A 19,502-nucleotide genomic window follows, 5' to 3' on the forward strand; every position below is an offset into this window, starting at 1 on the left:
AAAAACAACGGAGCTGCTGTATTTATGTATAAGTACGAATATTTGTGCGCCGCATGAATGTGGCCGGTTAGCTCAGTTGGTTAGAGCGTGGTGCTAATAACGCCAAGGTCGCGGGTTCGATCCCCGTACGGGCCAATTTCCCTTTTCCACAACGTCCTGAGACTCCCGAAGCCCAGCCCGTCCTACTAAAAGGAAATATTAAAATATTGTACATAACCACTGGTGTAGTCTAACTACATTTACTCAAGGAATGTGTCTAAGTACAATTTTTTATGCAGCCATTCTTATACTTTACTGAAGTATTTCCATTCTATTCTTGTTGATATTTCTACTCCAGTACAGTTTAGAGTGAAATGTTGTTCTACTCGAGTAATTTATTTGACAACTTTACTTACGGGTTTCCTTTTAGATTAAAAAGTGTTCCCAGTGTTAAACCATTGGTTCCCAGTCTTTTTGGCTTGTGACCCCTTGCAATAAATCAGTGTCTAGTTGGGGCCCCTTGTCACGTTTCTGATGTCAACGAGTTGTTAGCACCTCCACAAAAAGGAGATACTCCTTATAAATGTCCCACGTTCTTTCATTAAAATAACTAATTGAGCCCGAAAGAGATAACACTCTGCAACATTTCACAACAACAACACAGATATTAGAGAAAAGTGTGAAAAAATAACCTAAATGTGTGTGCCTTAACTTGTAATGGAGAATTATGTCATTGTCCTATTGGTACTTTTACTTAAGTAAAGGATCTGAGAACTTCTTGCAGCAATGTATATAGTATCGTGCATTGATTTGGGCAAAAACTCTAAGACCACTGCATATTCTCTTGGGGTAAGTTATACATTAAATTAAAAAAACAAAACAAAAACGTATCGGCCTAAATGTTAGTAAATGACCGTCTGCATTAGGAAGTTCTTCCACTAATATAGCCTAAAATCAGTGGTAGAAGATATATTCAGATCTTAGCAATACTAAGATCTGAATACTAGTAGCGATACTTTTTTACAAGTAAAACTCATGCATTCAGAATTTTATTTAAGTAAATGTATACAAGCAAGTATATAAGCATCAAAATTTATTAAAGCATTGCATGTAAAAATTCTCATCGTTCAAACTGGCCGATTTCACAATAATGAATATTATATTACTAGATTACAGTTAGTGACGCATGAATGTGTGCACCAGCGTTAATACATAGTGTTGCAGCTGGTAAAGTGTGGCTAATTTCAAATACCTTATACACAATTGGCTAGTTTACACTATAATAACACATCATCATAAATGAGTTGATTTACACTTTGTAGTAGAGTAACAGTAAAAAGTAGCATGAAATGAGTATACTCAAGTAAAGTACAATACTTTGTGATATTGTAATACATTGTAATACAATGTACTTAGTTGCATTTTGTTAAACGGACAGTATGTAATTTCTGCCACTAGGGGTCTCTCAAACAAAACCGTAACAAAAGTTACAAATCAGTGTCTCTCCAACGCTGTTTGGCGGACGCGAAACATGCCGGAGGGGCTGTGAGTCTAGCCGCCGCTAACATTTGCTCAGCTCGTTTCTCTGATAACCTAAGATACAAACGTCCGATGAACAAAAGCCTTTATCTGGTTTAAAAAGCTAAAAACGACCGAGATCTAAAAAAGTGTATCGTAAAAATGTGGCTTAAAACTGGATACAGAGTAAATTTTCACCGCTTCTGGCGGACAACTACAACGCTGACGCGTGGGCAAAGGGGATATGACGCCATTGATGCGCGACCAAATGAAGCGGACCGTTACCTTAATTAAAATTACAGATTTCTCTAGGTTTGGAAATTCCTGCAAACATTTGGGATAATGTAAGTGTACAACTCAACAAAATAAATAAAATAGGTCGAGTCGTTTTTAGTAATTTTAAGGCGGAAAAGTTACATATTATACCTTTAACTGTCTGATACAAATCAAAACACTTTTCCTCCGCACCTTCATTTCCCCAAACCGCCGTGCTACGGCGCTGTCTAGCCGCCCTGGTCGCACTTTCTCTCCGCCTGACACTGTAGTGCCGGGTTGCCCGTGCCGGAGGCGGTGTGTGGCTCTTCATTGTTTCGGTAGAGAGCTCCACGCAGGGCTTACCCACATTTGTTTCAATGGCTACCGCGCAGAAACCACGTCCCACCTGAGAGGGAGCGGTTTCGCTGCGAGGAGAGGACCACCGAGTCGAAACTTAGCCGCAGGACCGCACTGTGTTGGATTTACCGTCTGCGCTGGAAATAAAAATCTGCCACTGACGGACAATCTGTGGATCCTGAAGAAAGAGGGGGGGTAAGGAAATCATGCTATCCGGGATTATGAAGCGAGGTTACACGTAGCCTTTCTGGGATTCCTTGCATAGTGCACACTTGCGCTCGGATTCGGTGCAATGTACGCTCCCGGTGAAAAAGACAAAACGCTTTCGGCTTCTTCTGGCAACAGAGTCGTGATGTTTGATGAGCCCGATATCTTAAGTATAAGCTCGCTTCCATTGCAGCCAGCCTGTTTATTTTCCTAATCGGCTGAGCTGTAGGAGGTCCAGCAGAGCTCCTTTTACTGTAAGCTTGATGAGAGACAAGCATAGCACTTCTCCCGTAAGTGCTTCCAAACATTTACGTGCATTGCAACATTTTCTCACAACTTCCAATTCTGTAGTCCGAACTGGCAAGGACTTTGGTTTATCTTTGAGTATTTTGGATTCCCCCCAGCTTCTGCCCTCAGTTATCCCCCTCTGTTTTGTGTCAATCGCGCTTTTCCATTCACCGAATCCTACAACGGCCTTAGCTTGTCATTGTCAAAACGTCGACCCATGCACATTAAAATTGAGCAGTGCGCGCGCACGCACGCACGCACGCACGCACACACACACGCACACACACCAGCCCAGTCTCTTGTGTGCCTTAGCCTTCTGACACCTTTGCTCTTGCCTTAAAGGATTACTCTGCTAACCCACATTCAGGGGCTTGCGCTTTGCCAACTGTACTCTGTATGAGTGGTGTGTGCCTATTTTTTTTTTTTTTCCCCCCACTTGACAAAGCTGTTGAGTGCATGCATGTTGTACAGTATATCACTCCCCCCTCAGTGCTTGGTATTGTCAGATGCAAACCTTGACCCACCTTGGCCCATCCCCTTGCAGAATGTATGCATGGCACCTATTGGGTGTCAAAATCAGCTGACAAACAAATTCCTTCCCTTTATTGATCTCTGGGGGGGGCACACGCTTTTTTCGCCACCGCCCCCCCTTTTTAGCCTGAGGTCAGAGCACAGGGTCAGTGGGGAAGCAGCAACCATGATCAGATTCAGCATTATCTTACTCATAGGCACTTCATTTTGCTAATGGTTGGTGTAGCATGGGTGTTGAGGTATAAACAGGATCTGCCAAATTGCTAGGCTGCCCTGTTGCCCATCCACTTTTGCAATCAATATAACACCCACAAAGCCAGTAGAATTGGTTTTTACTCCCTCCTTTCTTGCGCACACACAACCTTACAATAGGAAGTCTCCTGAGGCCAGTAGAGCAGCTTAATGGCTCCGCGAGTGCAGAGTGTCACCTTGATAAAACGTGGTATCAGGCGCAGCCATTGATCTGCCAAGGAGCACGAGTGTAAGCGTGCTGTGTTGTAGCCTTGATCTCGCCGTCACCTGTGCTTTTCAGGTTGCCGTTGACACTCCTGGGTTTCATTTTTCCAGTTGAGTCAGATAGTACAGTTAGTTGCTGTTTTTATTTTTAAAATTTTTTTTAAAGTAGCTGTAGCTGAGTTGTGCATATTACTGAATGCTAACATGTCATTGTACAACATGGCATGGAGCATCAAACTCATACCTTCAGTTTCACATAATTTTTCTTGTTTGAGCATGGGGATTCTTTCTTGACCTTGTGGTAAAATATAATATTAAATTTTCTAAATGCAAGCTCCACTTGCTAAGCTGTTCCCAGAGCTTTTGATCGTATTCCACAATCCTGGTTCCAGCTTCTTAAATGTGAATATTTGGTGGTTTTGTTATTTTTCTTTAATTCTCAGCCAAAACCAGATATTTAAATACATTAACTTGAGCTTTTGGACTTTATAACAGGCAATTTCTTAAACTATTTTCCAACATTTTTATAGGCTAAATGATCAATCGAGAAAATAATCATCAGGTTCATCTCGAAAAAGATGATCATTAGTTGCAGCATTGCATAGAGAGGTTAGTAAAATAATTTACTAAATATTAAATGACAAGAGCTTAATAGAAACATTGCTACAAACTTAGTTCGGTTAACTTAGCAGTGTAGCTGTGAAAGCCCCGTATGTCACACACACAAACACACAATAGTAATATAATCACATCGCTTTTTAGGCAGTTTCAGCTTGTGACCTCTGATACAGCACAATTTCTGTATTCTTAAACTATTTTTGAACCTGTCCCTTCCCCTAACATAGTCAATCATTTTGCAGTGCCTGTTATGCAACCTCCATGTCAATATTATTACCCTTTTTTTGTAATTTCAGATTTATGTGTCCTATTTTCTCTTTAACACGCAGTATGTGCTGTCTTGATTTATTTTTTTAAAAAGTAGTCACAATTGCTAATTTTTAATAACTGAAGTATGAAAAACCAGATTTGTAACCTCTCAATGTTTGTATAACAATAAAACTTTCCCTGTAGATGCACTTGTATACACACACTCACATCCGATTCCCAGGGCCTGTCTTCCCTCTCACAAACTCTTGGGAAACTTTCAACCAACTCCAGTTCAAAGGCCATTTTAGAGGCCTTGGTCCGGCTGAGCTAAAGCCCCGCTACTGGAAGGTCCCACAGTAGCCTCCTTTGTGCTTGTGTGACCAGCTCGCTCTGTATTCCTCCCTTGCTCAGCTAACTCCATGCCTAAGCCCCGCAGTCCGTACTGAGGAGATGATGAAACTTCTGCTTCCAGACTTCCACTCTTCGGCTTTATGTAGTTGTGAAGTTGATCCAAAATAGGGGAGAACACTATATTGAAATAAAAAACAGCTGGTGTGTTATTCTCAAGGTTTTAAATCAGTCCAGTCGGCAGTTATGGGTTTGTTTATGAGTGAAAACCCATTGAAAGGACTGTGGAAGTAGATGTATTGTGGCTTGGTACCTTGTATGCTTCTTGTTGATGAGTTTGTGTTGAGAGAATGAAAACGTGCAGGCAACAAACCGTCCCTGCTGTCTGCAGAATATGATCAACCAGTGTTTGTCAGGGTAATTGGCCCCTGCCTGTTTGTCGATGATTCGGTAGACTTTTAAAAGTGGCTCGGAGTTGACACTTGTTTTGCCTTGAGGGGTGACACAGGGAGAAACAGGTCGGTAACCCTGAGTGAGTGACTATAGGGTTTCAAAAACAGATTGTTCAATAGCTGAAATGGCTAAACTTCTTGGAGGACGAGCTTTTGTCTCAGTCTTTGTTGGTCAGATACCCTCCCAAATTGGCCAGTGCTGAGCAGCTAATAAACAACCGGGCAGAGCTTTCATTTCAAAGCAGTAGGGAAGTAGCAGGCAAGAACAAATGAATGTTCCCTTAGGTGTAATGAGTAACCTGAATGTCAGGTCCCTTTTATTGTCAGGTCACTTCCTTGGCCAGACTCCAGTTTCACGTTTCAGCTTTTGTCGCCAAGCTGAGGAGAGGTGCTCGTTTATGTGTGCAGGTGGAGGGATTAGTAAAAGATAATGTCTCTTCTGTGTCTCCGTCTTTTATAAAACCTTGCTGTTAAGCCCCCCCCCCAGTGAATTGTGGCGACAAAAGATTTGTTCAGTTGTCACCTCAGAATCAAAAGGGTTGATTAGGTGTGAGAGAACAAAAGGAAACCAACAAAGCCTCGTCTTTAGAGTTTCTGTGCAAATACAGAACATTGCATATGTTTTCCTTCGTCTTAAGTTTTGTCGATTGATTTACAAAGAAGAAGTCTGTCCTTGTCGACTTTCACGCTGAGGTCAGAGGTCAGCTGCAGGCCTTCTTTTGGGCATTCAGTGTCTGTGTGTCATTTCCTGGTCTCCTTCTTTGGACTATGACCTGAAGGTTCTTTAGTAAGACTGCAACTAGCAGTTATTTCCATTATTGACTAATCTGCTAGTTATTTTCTTGATTAATCAATTCACAGGTTTGTTTATAAAACGTCATAAAAGCGAGAACTTTCCATCCTAATGCCCAAAAGGACGTGTGTCGCAAGTTCCTTTTTTTCCCGAAAGATATTATAAATTAATGATTGAAAACCGAGAACATAGCAAACCCTCACATCAGAGAAGCTGGAACCAGTGTGTGGCTAGTGTTTATGCTTGAAAAAATGACTCAAAGGATGAAACAATTATCATAATAGTTGCCGATCGGGTTTCTTTTTGATTCAATTTGATTAATTGTTTCAGCTTTACTCTGCAGACTGAACCTGCACCTCCTTCCCAGAGCAGATGGTGCACAGAGACTCGACCATAAACTTCCCGTCTTAGCCTTGCAGCGAAAAGTGACCAGCACTCAGTGGATTTTAGGATAGTCTGCAGAAGACCGCAAATTATACATCGGGTTTATTCTCCAGATTTGGGCAAAAGAAAGCTGTATTTCTGAGGCACATTTGGAGGAGACTTTGGAACAGGAAAGCCTCCATCAACCTGATAACACACTTTTATTCGGTCTTAAAATATGGACCTTACATTACAACCACCCATCAGCTCATAAATATTTAGAGATGTCTGTTTATTCACATACAGGGAATGGCTTATTTTTCACTATAGCCCTACTGATTTGGGATTGTTGAGGCCGATATTTGGGAGTTTAAAAAAATCAGATTTATCGATCCAATCTTAATTCTACTTTTCATATAAACACATAACATAAAGAGTCTTCATATGATTTCTCTGGCTTTGTTTTATTTAAAGAATTGTTACCAAAATACCCACTGAGCGTTTTATAGTTGAAAACTCAACTTGTCAGGGCTCTCCGGTGGGCAAACTATCATAGGTGTGTCTAAACGACCTCAAACCTAGTTTGGCATTTCTGTACTGACTGATATGTTGCTCTAGCTCTGTTCTTCACCACCAAGAATGCACAGTGTGTTTTCTTAAATGAGGAAGCATGCTGGCGGATTTTAACCTGACTACAAAGAAAGCTCTAACGACCTGTTAATCAACATGATGTCCAATAGGTCCTTAATGACAAATTGATTCAGTGATTTGTTGACATGAAATGATGTAATGACCAAATGTGACTGAGCAGAGGGCAAAACATTGATTCAACCTCGGAAAAAGCAACGAAAAAGGAATCTGACAGATGTTTTTTTTTGTTATATTTCCATTGTCCCGAACACTACCAGTGGACTCAGGCACACTTAAAAAACTTAGTGGGCCATTAGAGAAGGTTGGAAATATTGGATTATTGATCTAAACAACTGTGCGCGTGTGTGTGTGTCAGGGCAGTTCAGCAGTTTGTAACCCTTATCCCTGCTTTACCCCCTGAGTATCTTCTGAAACATTCCTCAGCTCTGATGTCACCAAGCGTCTGAGAGGATATTATCAAGTGTGGGATGGAGGTTGGGGGGGGCGGGGGGCACTGAAAAGTTTGTGTTTGTCTGAGTCTGAAAGAAGAGGAGGGGTTGGAGGAGCATTTGGGAGGGGAGGGTGGGTGTCTTTGTGTGTTCTCCAGACCGTATCTCATCTGCCCTACTTGTGAAGTCCTGATTCAAGTTTGAACTGGTCTTAAACGGTCTGTGTTTGGTTTGTAGGAAACACAGTAAATCCCACCTGCATTTGTATGTAGCTGGAATAAATATGTACATTTGAGTGTCGAGCAAGGTGTGAGACCTGTCTGTCTGCTTCTTTGTGCTCACTGACTGAATGCCTTGTGGTTCTTACATTGTGCAAGGCCAATTAAACCCAGCCCGAATAAATGTGGCAAGATTTTTCACATATTTCTTGAACTGATTAACCGCAAAGTTTCTCCCATGGCGAACTTTTCCTCATTGCCAAAACAGAGCTTGTTTATAAATCTGAGGCACATGTTGTATTTTTTTTCCACATTTAAGACAGTTTATACAAGGAAGCAACTTTAACCTTCATTTTCTTAGGAAAGGTTGATGGAGCATCTCATCTGGCCTTCTTTTTTTTTTTTTTGTCTAACATAAACCCACAAAAGGCTTTTGACAATTCCTATAAAAGTAATACATGAGTACCTTACAGTGAAATTGTGCACATAAATTAACCATCACACAGGATGTGACGTAACTGTGGTATTTAGGAAAATCAAAAATACCCCAAATCACCGACTGAAGAGATTATGGCTTTGTTGGCTCACAACAAACTGCAACCCCAGATTTTGAGAGAAACTATCGCTCTTTTCCTTTCTCCTCCAGGCGTAAACAGTGGTCCCTGCAGCTCGAGAGCGCCTCACTGTAACGTCTGTCACCATGGTCGAACCAGCCGACAGGCCGTCTACAGCCGGACAGAGGCTGGGTGCCCCTGAAAGTTTTGGTGTGTCCACCCTGGAGCCAGGCCTGCGCCCTCCGGCTCAGCCTCCAGGGAGACAGGTCTCCATACGGGTGCAGATGCTGGATGACACGCAGGAAGTCTTCCAGATATCGGTGAGTAATACGTGTGCGTGTGTTTGATTTTCTGGTTCTGTTTACATGAGTTGTTGGATGATTGCAGACACAATTTAAGGATTTTATTGATTAATAATTTAAAACAAGTGTGTGGGAAGGCATCTGCTTTCTTAGTGTCTTTAACTTGGAGCTGCTGATCCTCATGAAACTTGCGCAGTGTATGTGTGAATCTTGCAGATAAACAAATTTCTCTATCTCGCTGTCAGTCAACGTATAAATAGCCGTGGTCCTTACTGACCCCTTCTTGCGTGTTGTTATTGCAATCAGGGCAACATGTGGTCTTTTAAGTTTGGTTTGTTTCCCATTCTTCATAATGGCAGAATAGGCTGTAAAGAAAATTACCTGTGTTTTTCATTGCTTATGATGCTTTTGTAAACTATTCACATTCTGGGGGCTGATTCTTGACTCTTTACATCAGAAAGGTCAGTGACGTGTTTTACACGTTATTTATATGTTCTGCTAAAACCAGTTCGAGAAGTCCATATCATTAATATGGCACTAGGGTTTTGGCATCATAAAACAGAGGCAGTTGTGGGGTGACAGTGATGCCTTGTCTGCTTTGTTTCTCTGTGTGCATGTCCATCTGTTTATCTAAGGATTTGTCTTATCTATTTATCCACTTCCTGCTGCACCCTCACATTGATGGCTGATGCAAATCTTCAAAAAGGTGTAATAAAACCCAAGAGTTGTGGCTTATCAGCGGGGATATTCAAATACAAATTCTCCTTGGTCATTATGCAATCCAGCATCTGTTTGTGGTTGCAAGAGGATGGCTCAATATGTTCCATTCACCGTGAGTCTTATCTCACATCCCCACTTCCTGGAGATACACAGGAAGTGGGATAGAAGCCAGCTTCCTGTTTAAGCACACCCCACCTACGGACCCCCGATTCTGCCTCATAGACAGAAAAACACACACAGCAGTTTTAACTCCCTTTCTGTCTTTATCTCTTTCCATTTCTCGTCACTCTCTGTCTAAATCCTTCCCATCATTATCCCACTTATCCCTTCCCACTCTCTCATTTACTCATTCACAGAAACATAAATAACTGTATATTGTTTGTAGATTCCAGGCAGCAGTCACCAGATCAGGCATCTAAAGGGTCTGCATGTGTTTTGAATCTCTCAGAGTTTGTCTGTGAGCTGGAGCATATCAAGAGTGTGTGTGCTTGCATATGAGTGAGTCTGAGGCGTGTGCTTGGCCACAGCAGCTCTCTGACTTCCTAATGCTGTTTAGAGAAAGGGGTCCTCTGAGAGGCTGCACTACCAGCGGCTTTTACGCCATCAATGCTGTGGTGCTTTGGTATGTCATCTCTTGGTGGGTGTAGTCTTGTTTTCTGAATCTGTTGCAAGCCGACCGAGAGTTTGGTCTCTCGCCCTCCTCAGTGACTTGGATGCCTTTAGAAACGCCATCTGGTGTACTATCCGCTTAATTTTTTGGGGAGTTTTTGTAATGATAATTAAGAAAGAATCCAGAAAGAGTCACTGTCTCGGCCGGCTCGTCAAACATCCAGAGCTGCTGTTCGGGGAGCCGTAATGGGCTCTTGCGAAAATGCGAAGAATGTATGTGGTCGTTAGTGTGTCAGTGCCTGAGGATGTGTCTGTGTCTGAGTGGGCAGTTTGACAGAGGGCTGGGCTCCGGGGTCTGTTTGAGGGATGTCGTCTGCATGTGTGTGTGAGTTTTCCCTATCTTTTTCTATCCTCAGTCTTTCACACACATGAAGCAAATGGCCTATCTCTGTGGAACATCTTTAAACGTCACTGCTCAGACCACAGCAGGGCAGAACACATCGGCTGACAACAGCAGCATGACCGTAAAATACTGCACTCACATACACCCACTCACACGCACACTACGTTGGGATAGTTTGTTTGCTGTCAGAAGAGCTAAGTGGGAACAGGCAGAGGAGTGGACTGGGAATAATAATGAAGGGAGAAGGGGAGGTGGGAGGGCGGACGAGGTAGGAGAAATAGGGGAGAATTTCGAGAAAGAAAAATGAAAAAAAGAGAGAATTGATCAGAAAATCATGGAGAGTGAACCCAACAAATCAATTCCAGTTGGTTTCACTGCTCATCAGATTCGGTGGAATAAGGTTGGCGCAGAGGCATTTTGAGCCTGACTCACCTAATCAGTCTTTTTCCTGTTACAACGCCTTCCAGTGTATTTGTGCAGTAGGTGTAGACTAATGTGTGAATCAAAAGATAAGCCTGCAGCTTTTACTAATGTTGGCACTTGTTTGGGAATTTTCTAGCTGCAGGGAGATAAAGTGTCTTAAAACCTCAGCCAGGGCGCCGCAGAATAGGATCAATAAATTTTAAAGATCCAAAATAAAGGATTCTTTATCAGTAGCAGTAACAGTGTTGGCATACTGTGGTACTGTTGTAATGTTGACTTAAGGTTCCCGTGCTTGATGTTTGAATTTGAACCATTTTTTATCCCATGTTTGAAAGACTATACTGACCAACAACAGCAAAGCAGTAGTGTTTTTGTTTTTTTTTAATTTACTCACGCTGCTGAAAGTTTGTCGTGAGTAAGACGTAAGTCTTCGTTTTCACTCTTCGTCCATGCAAAGCTTCAAAATGACTTTTGTGACAAAAAAATACATAAAATGCACTATATCAGGTCAATTTTTGGTAGCGTTAGCTATCCCTGCACGGCACTTTTAACACTTACGGTTTCACAGTAAAATCCTACCGCTGCCATCGCTTTAAAATGCTTTATTGTGAGTATTTAACGGGGAAAGGGGACGTCTGGCTGATCCCCGATTCACTCAATAAAAATCCGACAGGTCACATCTATGCATCTGTAAGGGCATCTGGCTGTTGACACTGGGTCTGACCCTTTGTTTTCCAGTTAACGTTTAGTTTGGGATCGTGATGCCACCAGTTGGCTTCTACAGTACATCAGGAAGAACAGGCTCAATATTTGAATTTGTTTTCCACAGAAAATTAAAACCTCACCTTCAAAGCTTCAAAAGGTATACTGTATATTCAACATGGGTCAATAAATTCAGTTTTAATCATTCATTACTTAATAAATTCAGTGCATTAATGAAAAACGTTTAAAACTTCTCGTGAAAAATGCGTCTCAAATAAAGTTACATTCTTGGATCCTGGTGGTTGACATTGAGAGCTCAGGCTTTCATCCTCAAAGCCCTTATGATATTTCTTGTTTTTATATAATCAGCTCTATCCTCAGGCTTTCAGCTGGGAATGTTCAGCCCCCTCAGCACCATGAGCAGACTCTATTATCCAGATTCCCATGATGAGTAACACAGAACACATTGGATCAAAACCGGGTTTTAGCTGGACTCTTCTGCTTTTAGAGGCACAAAGCCTGAGATCCATTTAAATCGTATGTAGGTTTTACCTCTCATTGAACAACAGGAGAAATAGACTGCTGAGTTTCTGCGTATAGCACACAGTTAAAGATTTGTTTGTTGATAGCTAATACCTTTTATTATTTATCGTCATTTTGTTTTTTCTCTGACCGGATCTTCAGAAAATGTACTTTGTTTGAGTGTACATTTCATTAATAAAACATCATGACAAGTCATTGGCACCCATTGCATTAGGGCACAAATACACTAGGAGGCTTCATTATTAATTTGGAGTGGAGGCAGCATGGTAGAGGACTGTTTGAGTGCAGAACATTGTCACTCAGTCCCACCTGGTAAATATTTGAAGGTAGAGCGGATGTGCCGTGCTTGTGGCATTATCTGCATGTGCGTATTTGCGTGCCCGGTGAATAGTGGAGGATGTATGTTATTCATTTACATTGAGTTGGTTTCACCCATTTTCTCGGAATTCAGTATCAGTGAAACCATTCACTGAGCCTATTTGTGGATTCTTCTGCGAAAGGCCTGACTTTAAGTCCATAACTATGCCCAAGCGGGATAGGCCAGAACGTGATATTCCTCCTCTTTCTCCCAACACAAAAATTCAAGCACCACATACCAATTTTGACTCAGTTTCTTTGGTTTCATTACCGTTTTAATCTACTTAGGCTGCAGTGTTTACTTGTATATCAGAGAGAAACTTTGCGGCATGATTTTGCCAGATTATCCAAATTTATCTTGAGGTCATGGCATCAGTGATTGAGGGGAATTTTCCAACAGAAACCATTTTGGTTTGTGTGGTGGAGCTTAATAAAGCTCAGAGAAAAGGAGCAAGTGACTGCACTTTACTGTGACACACACCTGTCTCTAAATGGAAGTAAGGGCTGGCATGTGCAGCATTCAAACACTCATTTTAATTGCAGTAGATTTATAAACCAATGTTGAGTGACAAAGTTGAGTAGAAAAGTTAAAATTTTTGCTGTTCTATCCCCCTCTTACAGAAACATGGTCATTCAAGATTGGAAATGACTGGATTAAATAATGTTACCAAATTAATATAACAGCATAGGTAATCTTCCAAATCTAAAGGGAACACAATGAATGTATTTTAGGTAATTTCCTTTAGTGAAAGTGGCAGGATTGTACCACCATATTAAAGGAGAGGTCCGGTGATATCAATTGAGATCAGTTGCTCTTAATAACAAGTATTGTCTGTGTAGCTAAAGACTAATGCATCTTATCCCTCTGTGCCATTGAGCACCATTGTTGTCCAAAAACTAGTAAAAAAAACATCAGTGAGCCACACAGTTGCACTGGGAAACACGTTCCCTTATTACCATGAACATGGATATTGCAGTTTATTTTAAATCAATGCCACTGTCCTGCTGCTGGAAGTACTCACTAGAGCACCAAATGTATATTAATCCACGGCTGAAAATAATCTCCAACAAATGCACTATTTACTCCTTTTTTACTAACAGCTTCTAAAAACTGGAGTACCCAGTGGTTTTAGGGAAATACATAGCCTTTATGAATGGATGGTAGCGAGGTTGGAAGATGCTGAGAGATGGACTAACGCATCCTGGATTTTGCCTTTTCGTTTTGTTTACAAAAGCATAAATACTGAATACCACTAGACTTATCTTTTTAACTGTATCTGAACTCAAACCTGATGACACAGAACAAAATGAAGACAGAGCAGAGGGCCGCAAGGTAGAGCAAAACAGCGAGACAGTGAATTAAAAAATTACGTGTTTTGGTCTGCAGCAGGGAAAAACAAGAAGTGTTTTGATCCTTTCGGTTTTGGAGACATTGGAAACAATCTCCAGTTTAGTGTTTTTCCCTTTTTAGCCATGATTTGCACACATCTTATTCTCTAGTGGGGTTCCATGATGGCACCTGCAGCTGAAGTTCACTGCAGATTTGTGAGACATCTGCAATATCTTCATAGTCCAGCTTGGACTTGAACTGCATTATGATGACAAAGATGAAGTCACGCTTATTCCCTGGAGAGCAGTTGAGCTCCGTTAAGGCTGTCCCCCATGGACCCGTCCTCGCTTGAAATATCTCATTGGTTCAGATGATGCAGATATAATACTTGCACTGATTACGACCTGCATATGGAGCCACATGTGCCCTGATGGAGCTTTCACTCTTGCTTCCCATTTAATCTGTCTCTTCTGTCTCAAGGATGATATAATACAAAGGGAGCGTGTTGTCATTTTTCCTCCTATCTTTCAATCAGCGGAGTTTGATTGGTGCGTATTTTTCCTGTACAGTCTTGACTAGCATTCCTACCTTAATCCATGCAAGACCATCCAATCGATCCACATCAAGTCTGATCTCAGTGTCTCTCAGTGGACGTCAGAAGCTTTAACAAACAGTCCGTCTGATAGGAGGAGAGAGTGGACAGGGGCGTGTCTTTGCATGTGTGTGGGAGTTGTGCGTGTTTGGCTGCAATAAGATCACTGGGAGGGTTTTTGCTGCATGATTGGATTGCCACTTTACGATCTTACATGGCTCCTGACCTTTTGTATGTAGTTTTGTCTAAAAGAGGGCTCGGGAAAGATAAAGGGCTACAGGGGGGAGGGCTATGAGGATTAGGATGATAGAGCTGCGTTATAGACAACATCATTTGATGGACTAGCAGTCCCCCAAAGGCTATGATAGATGAGCTACAAGTCCCCTGCCACATCATGCACAAACACGCACACACACACACACTCACTCACTCCTTAGCTCCGATGTGGAGTAGCTGACATTTCAGATGGATGGGCCTTTGTGCTCTCAGCTGCCTTAGGAGTAAATTATACATATGGAAACAGCAGATATGAAAGGAATGAGAAAGGAAGATAATCAGTCAGTCAGACCTTTTTAAGAAGTGTCTTAAAAGACAAAAAGAGCAATGAAGTCACAGAAAGGTACAGTGATAGACTCTCTAGGCATTTATTTTATTTTTATTCTTCAAATTTGCCATTTAATTTTAACTTTCTCTGGGTCCGAATGCTTACATTTAGAATTTTAATGAGTCTTCTCATCATGTGGTCCAAATGCTTACAGCCAGACCTCTCTGCTCTGCTAAAAACAACTAACTGTGTCTACTCCCTCCTCCACAGCAGAGGTATGACTGCCTCATTGTTGTGCTTCCACCACCGAGACCTTGACTATTTGGCCCTAACAAGAGCAGAAGACATTAGTTTTAACGCAGCCTCCTATTATTGAGCTAGTGTGCTCAGAGCCAGACAGTTTCAATTTTTTCCACGCTAACTCCCAAAGTTGTTTTTAAACTTAGGCTGAAGCGAATTTCTTTTCTTTTATCAAGAGTCAGCTAGAATCCTCAATATAAAGTTGGAGATGTCTGTATGTGCTCCGCTGAAGTATTTTACCCTGAAGCAAGCTAAAGCTCACCTGAGATTCAATTATTTCCTCTCTCCTTTGTTGAGTTGCCCTTTTTCTGACATTTACACTAGAGAGAGAAGAGAGACAGACAGGTAAAGAGTGGTATGAGATAAGAAAATGCGTGTTTTGAAGGATGGAGCCAAATTATGATCGGGTTTCTGTCTGTCTTCAAAAGTTGGCAGGAGTACTGACATTTAAGTTGCAGTGGTTTGGATGTGTGGGCAGTGCCAAGGTGATGTTTAAAGGGTTATGACAGTTTTATAATCCATTGTCTCTTCTCTTCTATTCTCTTCTCTCTCTCTCTTTCTGTCTCTCTCTCTCCCTCTACCCCTCTCATCTCCAAAACCTCCCCTCTGATCTTCCAAATAAGCTCTTTCTTTCTTTCTGATTTTTTGGAGCTCTTACAGAACTAACAGCAGCTTTGGCGGGCCTCACTCACCACCATCCACAGAGACCTGCTCTATGTGTGTGTGTTTAAAACCTCCCCCAGTCCCTGCCCAATCCAGCACTCTTAACACACTAAAGCTATATTAATGCTGTTTTTATGGTTTCACAAGGGCCACATTAAACCACATTACATGGATATGTGAGTTTATGGGTCCATGTGCATGAACATAAACACAATGAGCACATGTGTGCATGTTAAAACCTGCCCAGCAGTTCTACAGACTGTTAAGACTAGTTAATTACAGTCCTATTAAAATAAATATTGGATTTGATTTGCAGATGTAATATTCTTCCCCTTTATGACTCTTTCATAGATAGGTATGCTGGATGAACATGACCAAATAATGTAATGTTTTTTTTTTTTAAATCATTGAAATAGACGGGTGATGCATCATCTTCCCTTCAGCACCAAGTCACCCCGCAGACCTCTGCAGAGCTGTCGAAACTGCATCGTCCTGGTTTCTTTGCCTCTTCTGGCCCATGGTCCCGTTTTTAGATCCCGCAACTGACAATTTGCTAAACCCTCTCACGAGCAGCGATTGTCAAGTCATAAGTTTAGGAACAAGGCGAGGCACGCTTGTAAAAAGTTGGCTTTCACCACATGCTGAAGTGGTGCGCATGGGGCTGTAGTAAGAGCCATACTTGGTGCATAAAGAGTTTGGAGATTGGTATCCTTTTTTTTTTTTTTTTTTGCATAGAATAAGTTTTCTTCTGTAATTATCAGAATTATACAAGATTATAGTATAACTAGAACCATACTAAAGCTGAATAGTGCCGTATTTCTATAGGGCTAACTAGGTCTGCCATTCACTGAAAGAGTAATGCTGCAAACAATTTACAGGGCTCTCATTTTAAAACATGTCTGCTTGAAACATTAAAAAATCAGCTGGGGATGAAATTTTTAACTTACCATACCTACGGAGTTAGCATTAGTTAGCTAGCTACAGTTGATAAAATCTGCTAGTGGTTGTCATTTCAGTGGACAGCCTGCTTTTGTTTACCTCTATATGAAGTCAAAACACCCCTTGTTTTTGAAGAAATAACTATGAATTTTGAGTGTTAAATCAGCCACCAGAATTACTGTAAACTGCATAATTGCAGTGCAAGAATGGAAAGTTTGACAGATGTTGCTGAGTGGTAACTAAGGGTAACGGGGCTTGGCAAAGAGTCAGTTGTGACCCCAGCAATTAGAGATGTTATATAAATGACTGTCCTGTATTTTGTTTTCTGTATCAAACAAATATCAAAAAACCCGAATTAGAAATTTTCTTGGACCCTGTGCGGTGACCCGAGCCCAAGTTTCAGAAACATGTGGATGCAGCGTGCTTGCACGCAGAGGAACCGTTCTGTGTTAGGTAATGGTTGGCATTCACGGTCTCAATCCTGTGGTCAGGGACCTCATGGAGGGACTTCTGACTGTGGACTGACTTTCCTCCCAGCTACTACTACTCCTTATTTTAGCCTCCGTAGCTGACCCTGAAGTTTGACCCGCCTGTGGAGCAAAGGAAGAGAGAATTTTTCCCATGGACATTAATAAAGTATCATCCTGTTTAAAGCAAAACAAACAAAAAAACAAAGAGGTGATAATGCGTTTTTTTTTTAGTCCGTTCTCTCAGCACTCAATATAACACATTGGTGTAAGTCATGAACCACTGTTTCAGTAGAAACATTCATTTTTTTTTTACCCTTGCTTTTAGGGTGGGTGTGTGCAAATGGAGCCACGTGGAAGCATTTAGATGTGCTGAGTTCAAAGACAGGGCCACAGACAGAGCTGCCTCCAAGCTAGGAAGGAGGGAACAAGACAGAGATTGTTACTCAGTGAAAGGAAGACTATTGCTGATGGAGAGACAATTACTGAGAGATTGTTTCTGAAAGGGAGCAGGATGGGGGTAGGAAAGAAATGAAGAGGCCCCCATTGAGGGACAAAAAAGAGATGCGGCATTACACTCGCTGTGACAGAAAATGAGAGATTGCAGCAGTGGGAGGGAGAGAGAGACACATACAGGCACACATCCGTCTCCCACAGAAGCCCTTTTGCATTACGCCAGCAGCCAGTGAATTAGCAAACACTGTCCGCTCTGCTTGGCCGCAGATGGGACCTTTTTTTTTTTTTTTTTTTTTTTTTTGTAATTGCAGTGAATGAGGTCCCCAGTGAGGAGGCTAGTCAAGCCAACGGTGGAAGAGCTGGGCCCCATTTAGGGTAATCACTGCGCCTCTGCTTCACCGTGCTACACAAAACCACCATTCCAATTTAGTAGTTTTTTTTGTGGATTAAGAGTATTGGTTTGGAGCAGCCTCCAGTAGCTGTCGAGGTGGGCTTGTGGTGAAAATTTCACTGTTGTTTTTACCAGTTTGTCTTGTCATTCCATTCTTACAAGTGGGATATTAATTATTTCCTGTATTTAATAGGTACTATGATGCTTAACATGCCATAATAATATCTCAGCCTCCTTTTCTTTCACATCCACTATTCCAGTTTGGCATGGAAATTAACATCTTTTGCTAGCTGGTAGGTTTATCATCACTACCAGACGCCCTGGCAGGTAGCCAGAGCTCTTTTGGAGCTCCTGCTGCATATGACAAATGAATCTGGCAGAGGTTAAAAAATAGAAGCTGTACGGTGTGTTTTGTGATACGTGTTGCTGTTGGACACAGTAGTCGGCTTCAGGCAGCAGTCCTGTTTTTCTTAATCAGATCAATTTTGAGACATAATGAGGCTTGACTGTTAATTTTCCCTCTCTTCTACCTGGCAACTGAAACCTAATTTGTTAGAGCTCGGCACTGAGGAGGAGCCAAGTGCACAAAATGTCACTCAAAAAGTAACTAACATGAACCTTTTACTCTTCTTTCTCTGGTGTCCTCTCCATCCTCCTTAGTATGGGAATCAGTGGTTTAGATTTGGAAAAAAAAACGCAGGAGTCAGTGTTTAGCAACCCGCTTAAATCCAAAGTGTCAGCATCATTATCCCAAATGAGATTTCTTCCCCTTGCTAAGTGTTAACCGTTGCTCCTTATTAAACCTCTCTAAGGCCACAGAGCTGCCCTGCTCAATCTCTGCTGCAGATCTGGACCAGGCTCTGTAACTTCTCTCCCAAGTCTTTGGAGGTTCTTGAGTGGGTGTGAGGGAGCACGCAGGGCTAGGTTTTCTTTCAATAGGTGAAGTGTTTCTTAATCTCTCTCCTCGCTCCCCCTCCTCGTCTCCGTTTGGATGTTTTCCAGAAGCCTCAGTGGAATTCAATGGCTTCTCCCCTGCTGTGTCCCCGAGCCTCCAGCCGTTCGTTTCTCAGAGAAACTAGCAGAGGAATGTCGGCTGAAATGAGATGTTTGGGAGACAAAGTAGTTTTGGTTTTCACCTCTCTCCCCCTTCCTGTTCTCTTTCTCTGACTTTTATCACTCTTTTTCCTTCTTTCGCCCAGACTTCATGCCCCCCTCTCTGTCAAGCCATTTCGTCATGCTTAAACCTCGCCATTCTTGCAGTAATTTGAGGACAACCCCATGATAATTCACTTTTGTTTACATACCAGTTGGGAATGTCCAGTATGGCGTCCCCCGATGAATCACTGTCCCCACTCTGGCTGCCTTTGCCGGGATTGATTAATTTGATTATTGAGTGATTTATTTTTGTTGCTTTTTAGATGATCATTGCTATTTGGTAGCATCTCTTTTGAATTTAAATGGCTGCAGAGATTGTAAGAGATTAATTTCCAGCAGAA

At 41.8% G+C, this 19,502-nt stretch overlaps 1 protein-coding gene and 1 non-coding gene across 5 annotated transcripts in view; both read left to right on the plus strand.

Moving 5' to 3' along the window:
* The first annotated feature begins 61 nt into the window (after nt 1-61).
* On the plus strand, nt 62-135 carry trnai-aau. The gene has a single exon. It is a non-coding gene; the product is annotated as a tRNA-Ile (tRNA).
* Nucleotides 136-1,525: 1,390 nt separating this feature from the next.
* Nucleotides 1,526-19,502, plus strand: part of LOC120798085 (FERM, ARHGEF and pleckstrin domain-containing protein 1-like) — a 55,663-nt gene continuing 37,686 nt past the window's right edge. Inside the window, exons 1-3 of one of the 4 annotated variants that reach the window (XM_040142099.1) lie at nt 1,526-1,841; nt 2,145-2,304; nt 8,358-8,585. In XM_040142099.1, coding sequence (XP_039998033.1) covers nt 8,412-8,585 — 174 coding nt within the window. In that variant the 5' untranslated portion in view covers nt 1,526-1,841; nt 2,145-2,304; nt 8,358-8,411. Of the gene's footprint in view, nt 1,842-1,974; nt 2,305-8,357; nt 8,586-19,502 lie in introns of those variants that run through there. The other 3 variants (XM_040142100.1, XM_040142101.1, XM_040142098.1) reach the window with 3 other exon arrangements.

Source organism: Xiphias gladius, chromosome 13, assembly GCF_016859285.1.
Source record: "Xiphias gladius isolate SHS-SW01 ecotype Sanya breed wild chromosome 13, ASM1685928v1, whole genome shotgun sequence".
In the NCBI taxonomy this organism is placed as follows: domain Eukaryota; kingdom Metazoa; phylum Chordata; class Actinopteri; order Istiophoriformes; family Xiphiidae; genus Xiphias; species Xiphias gladius.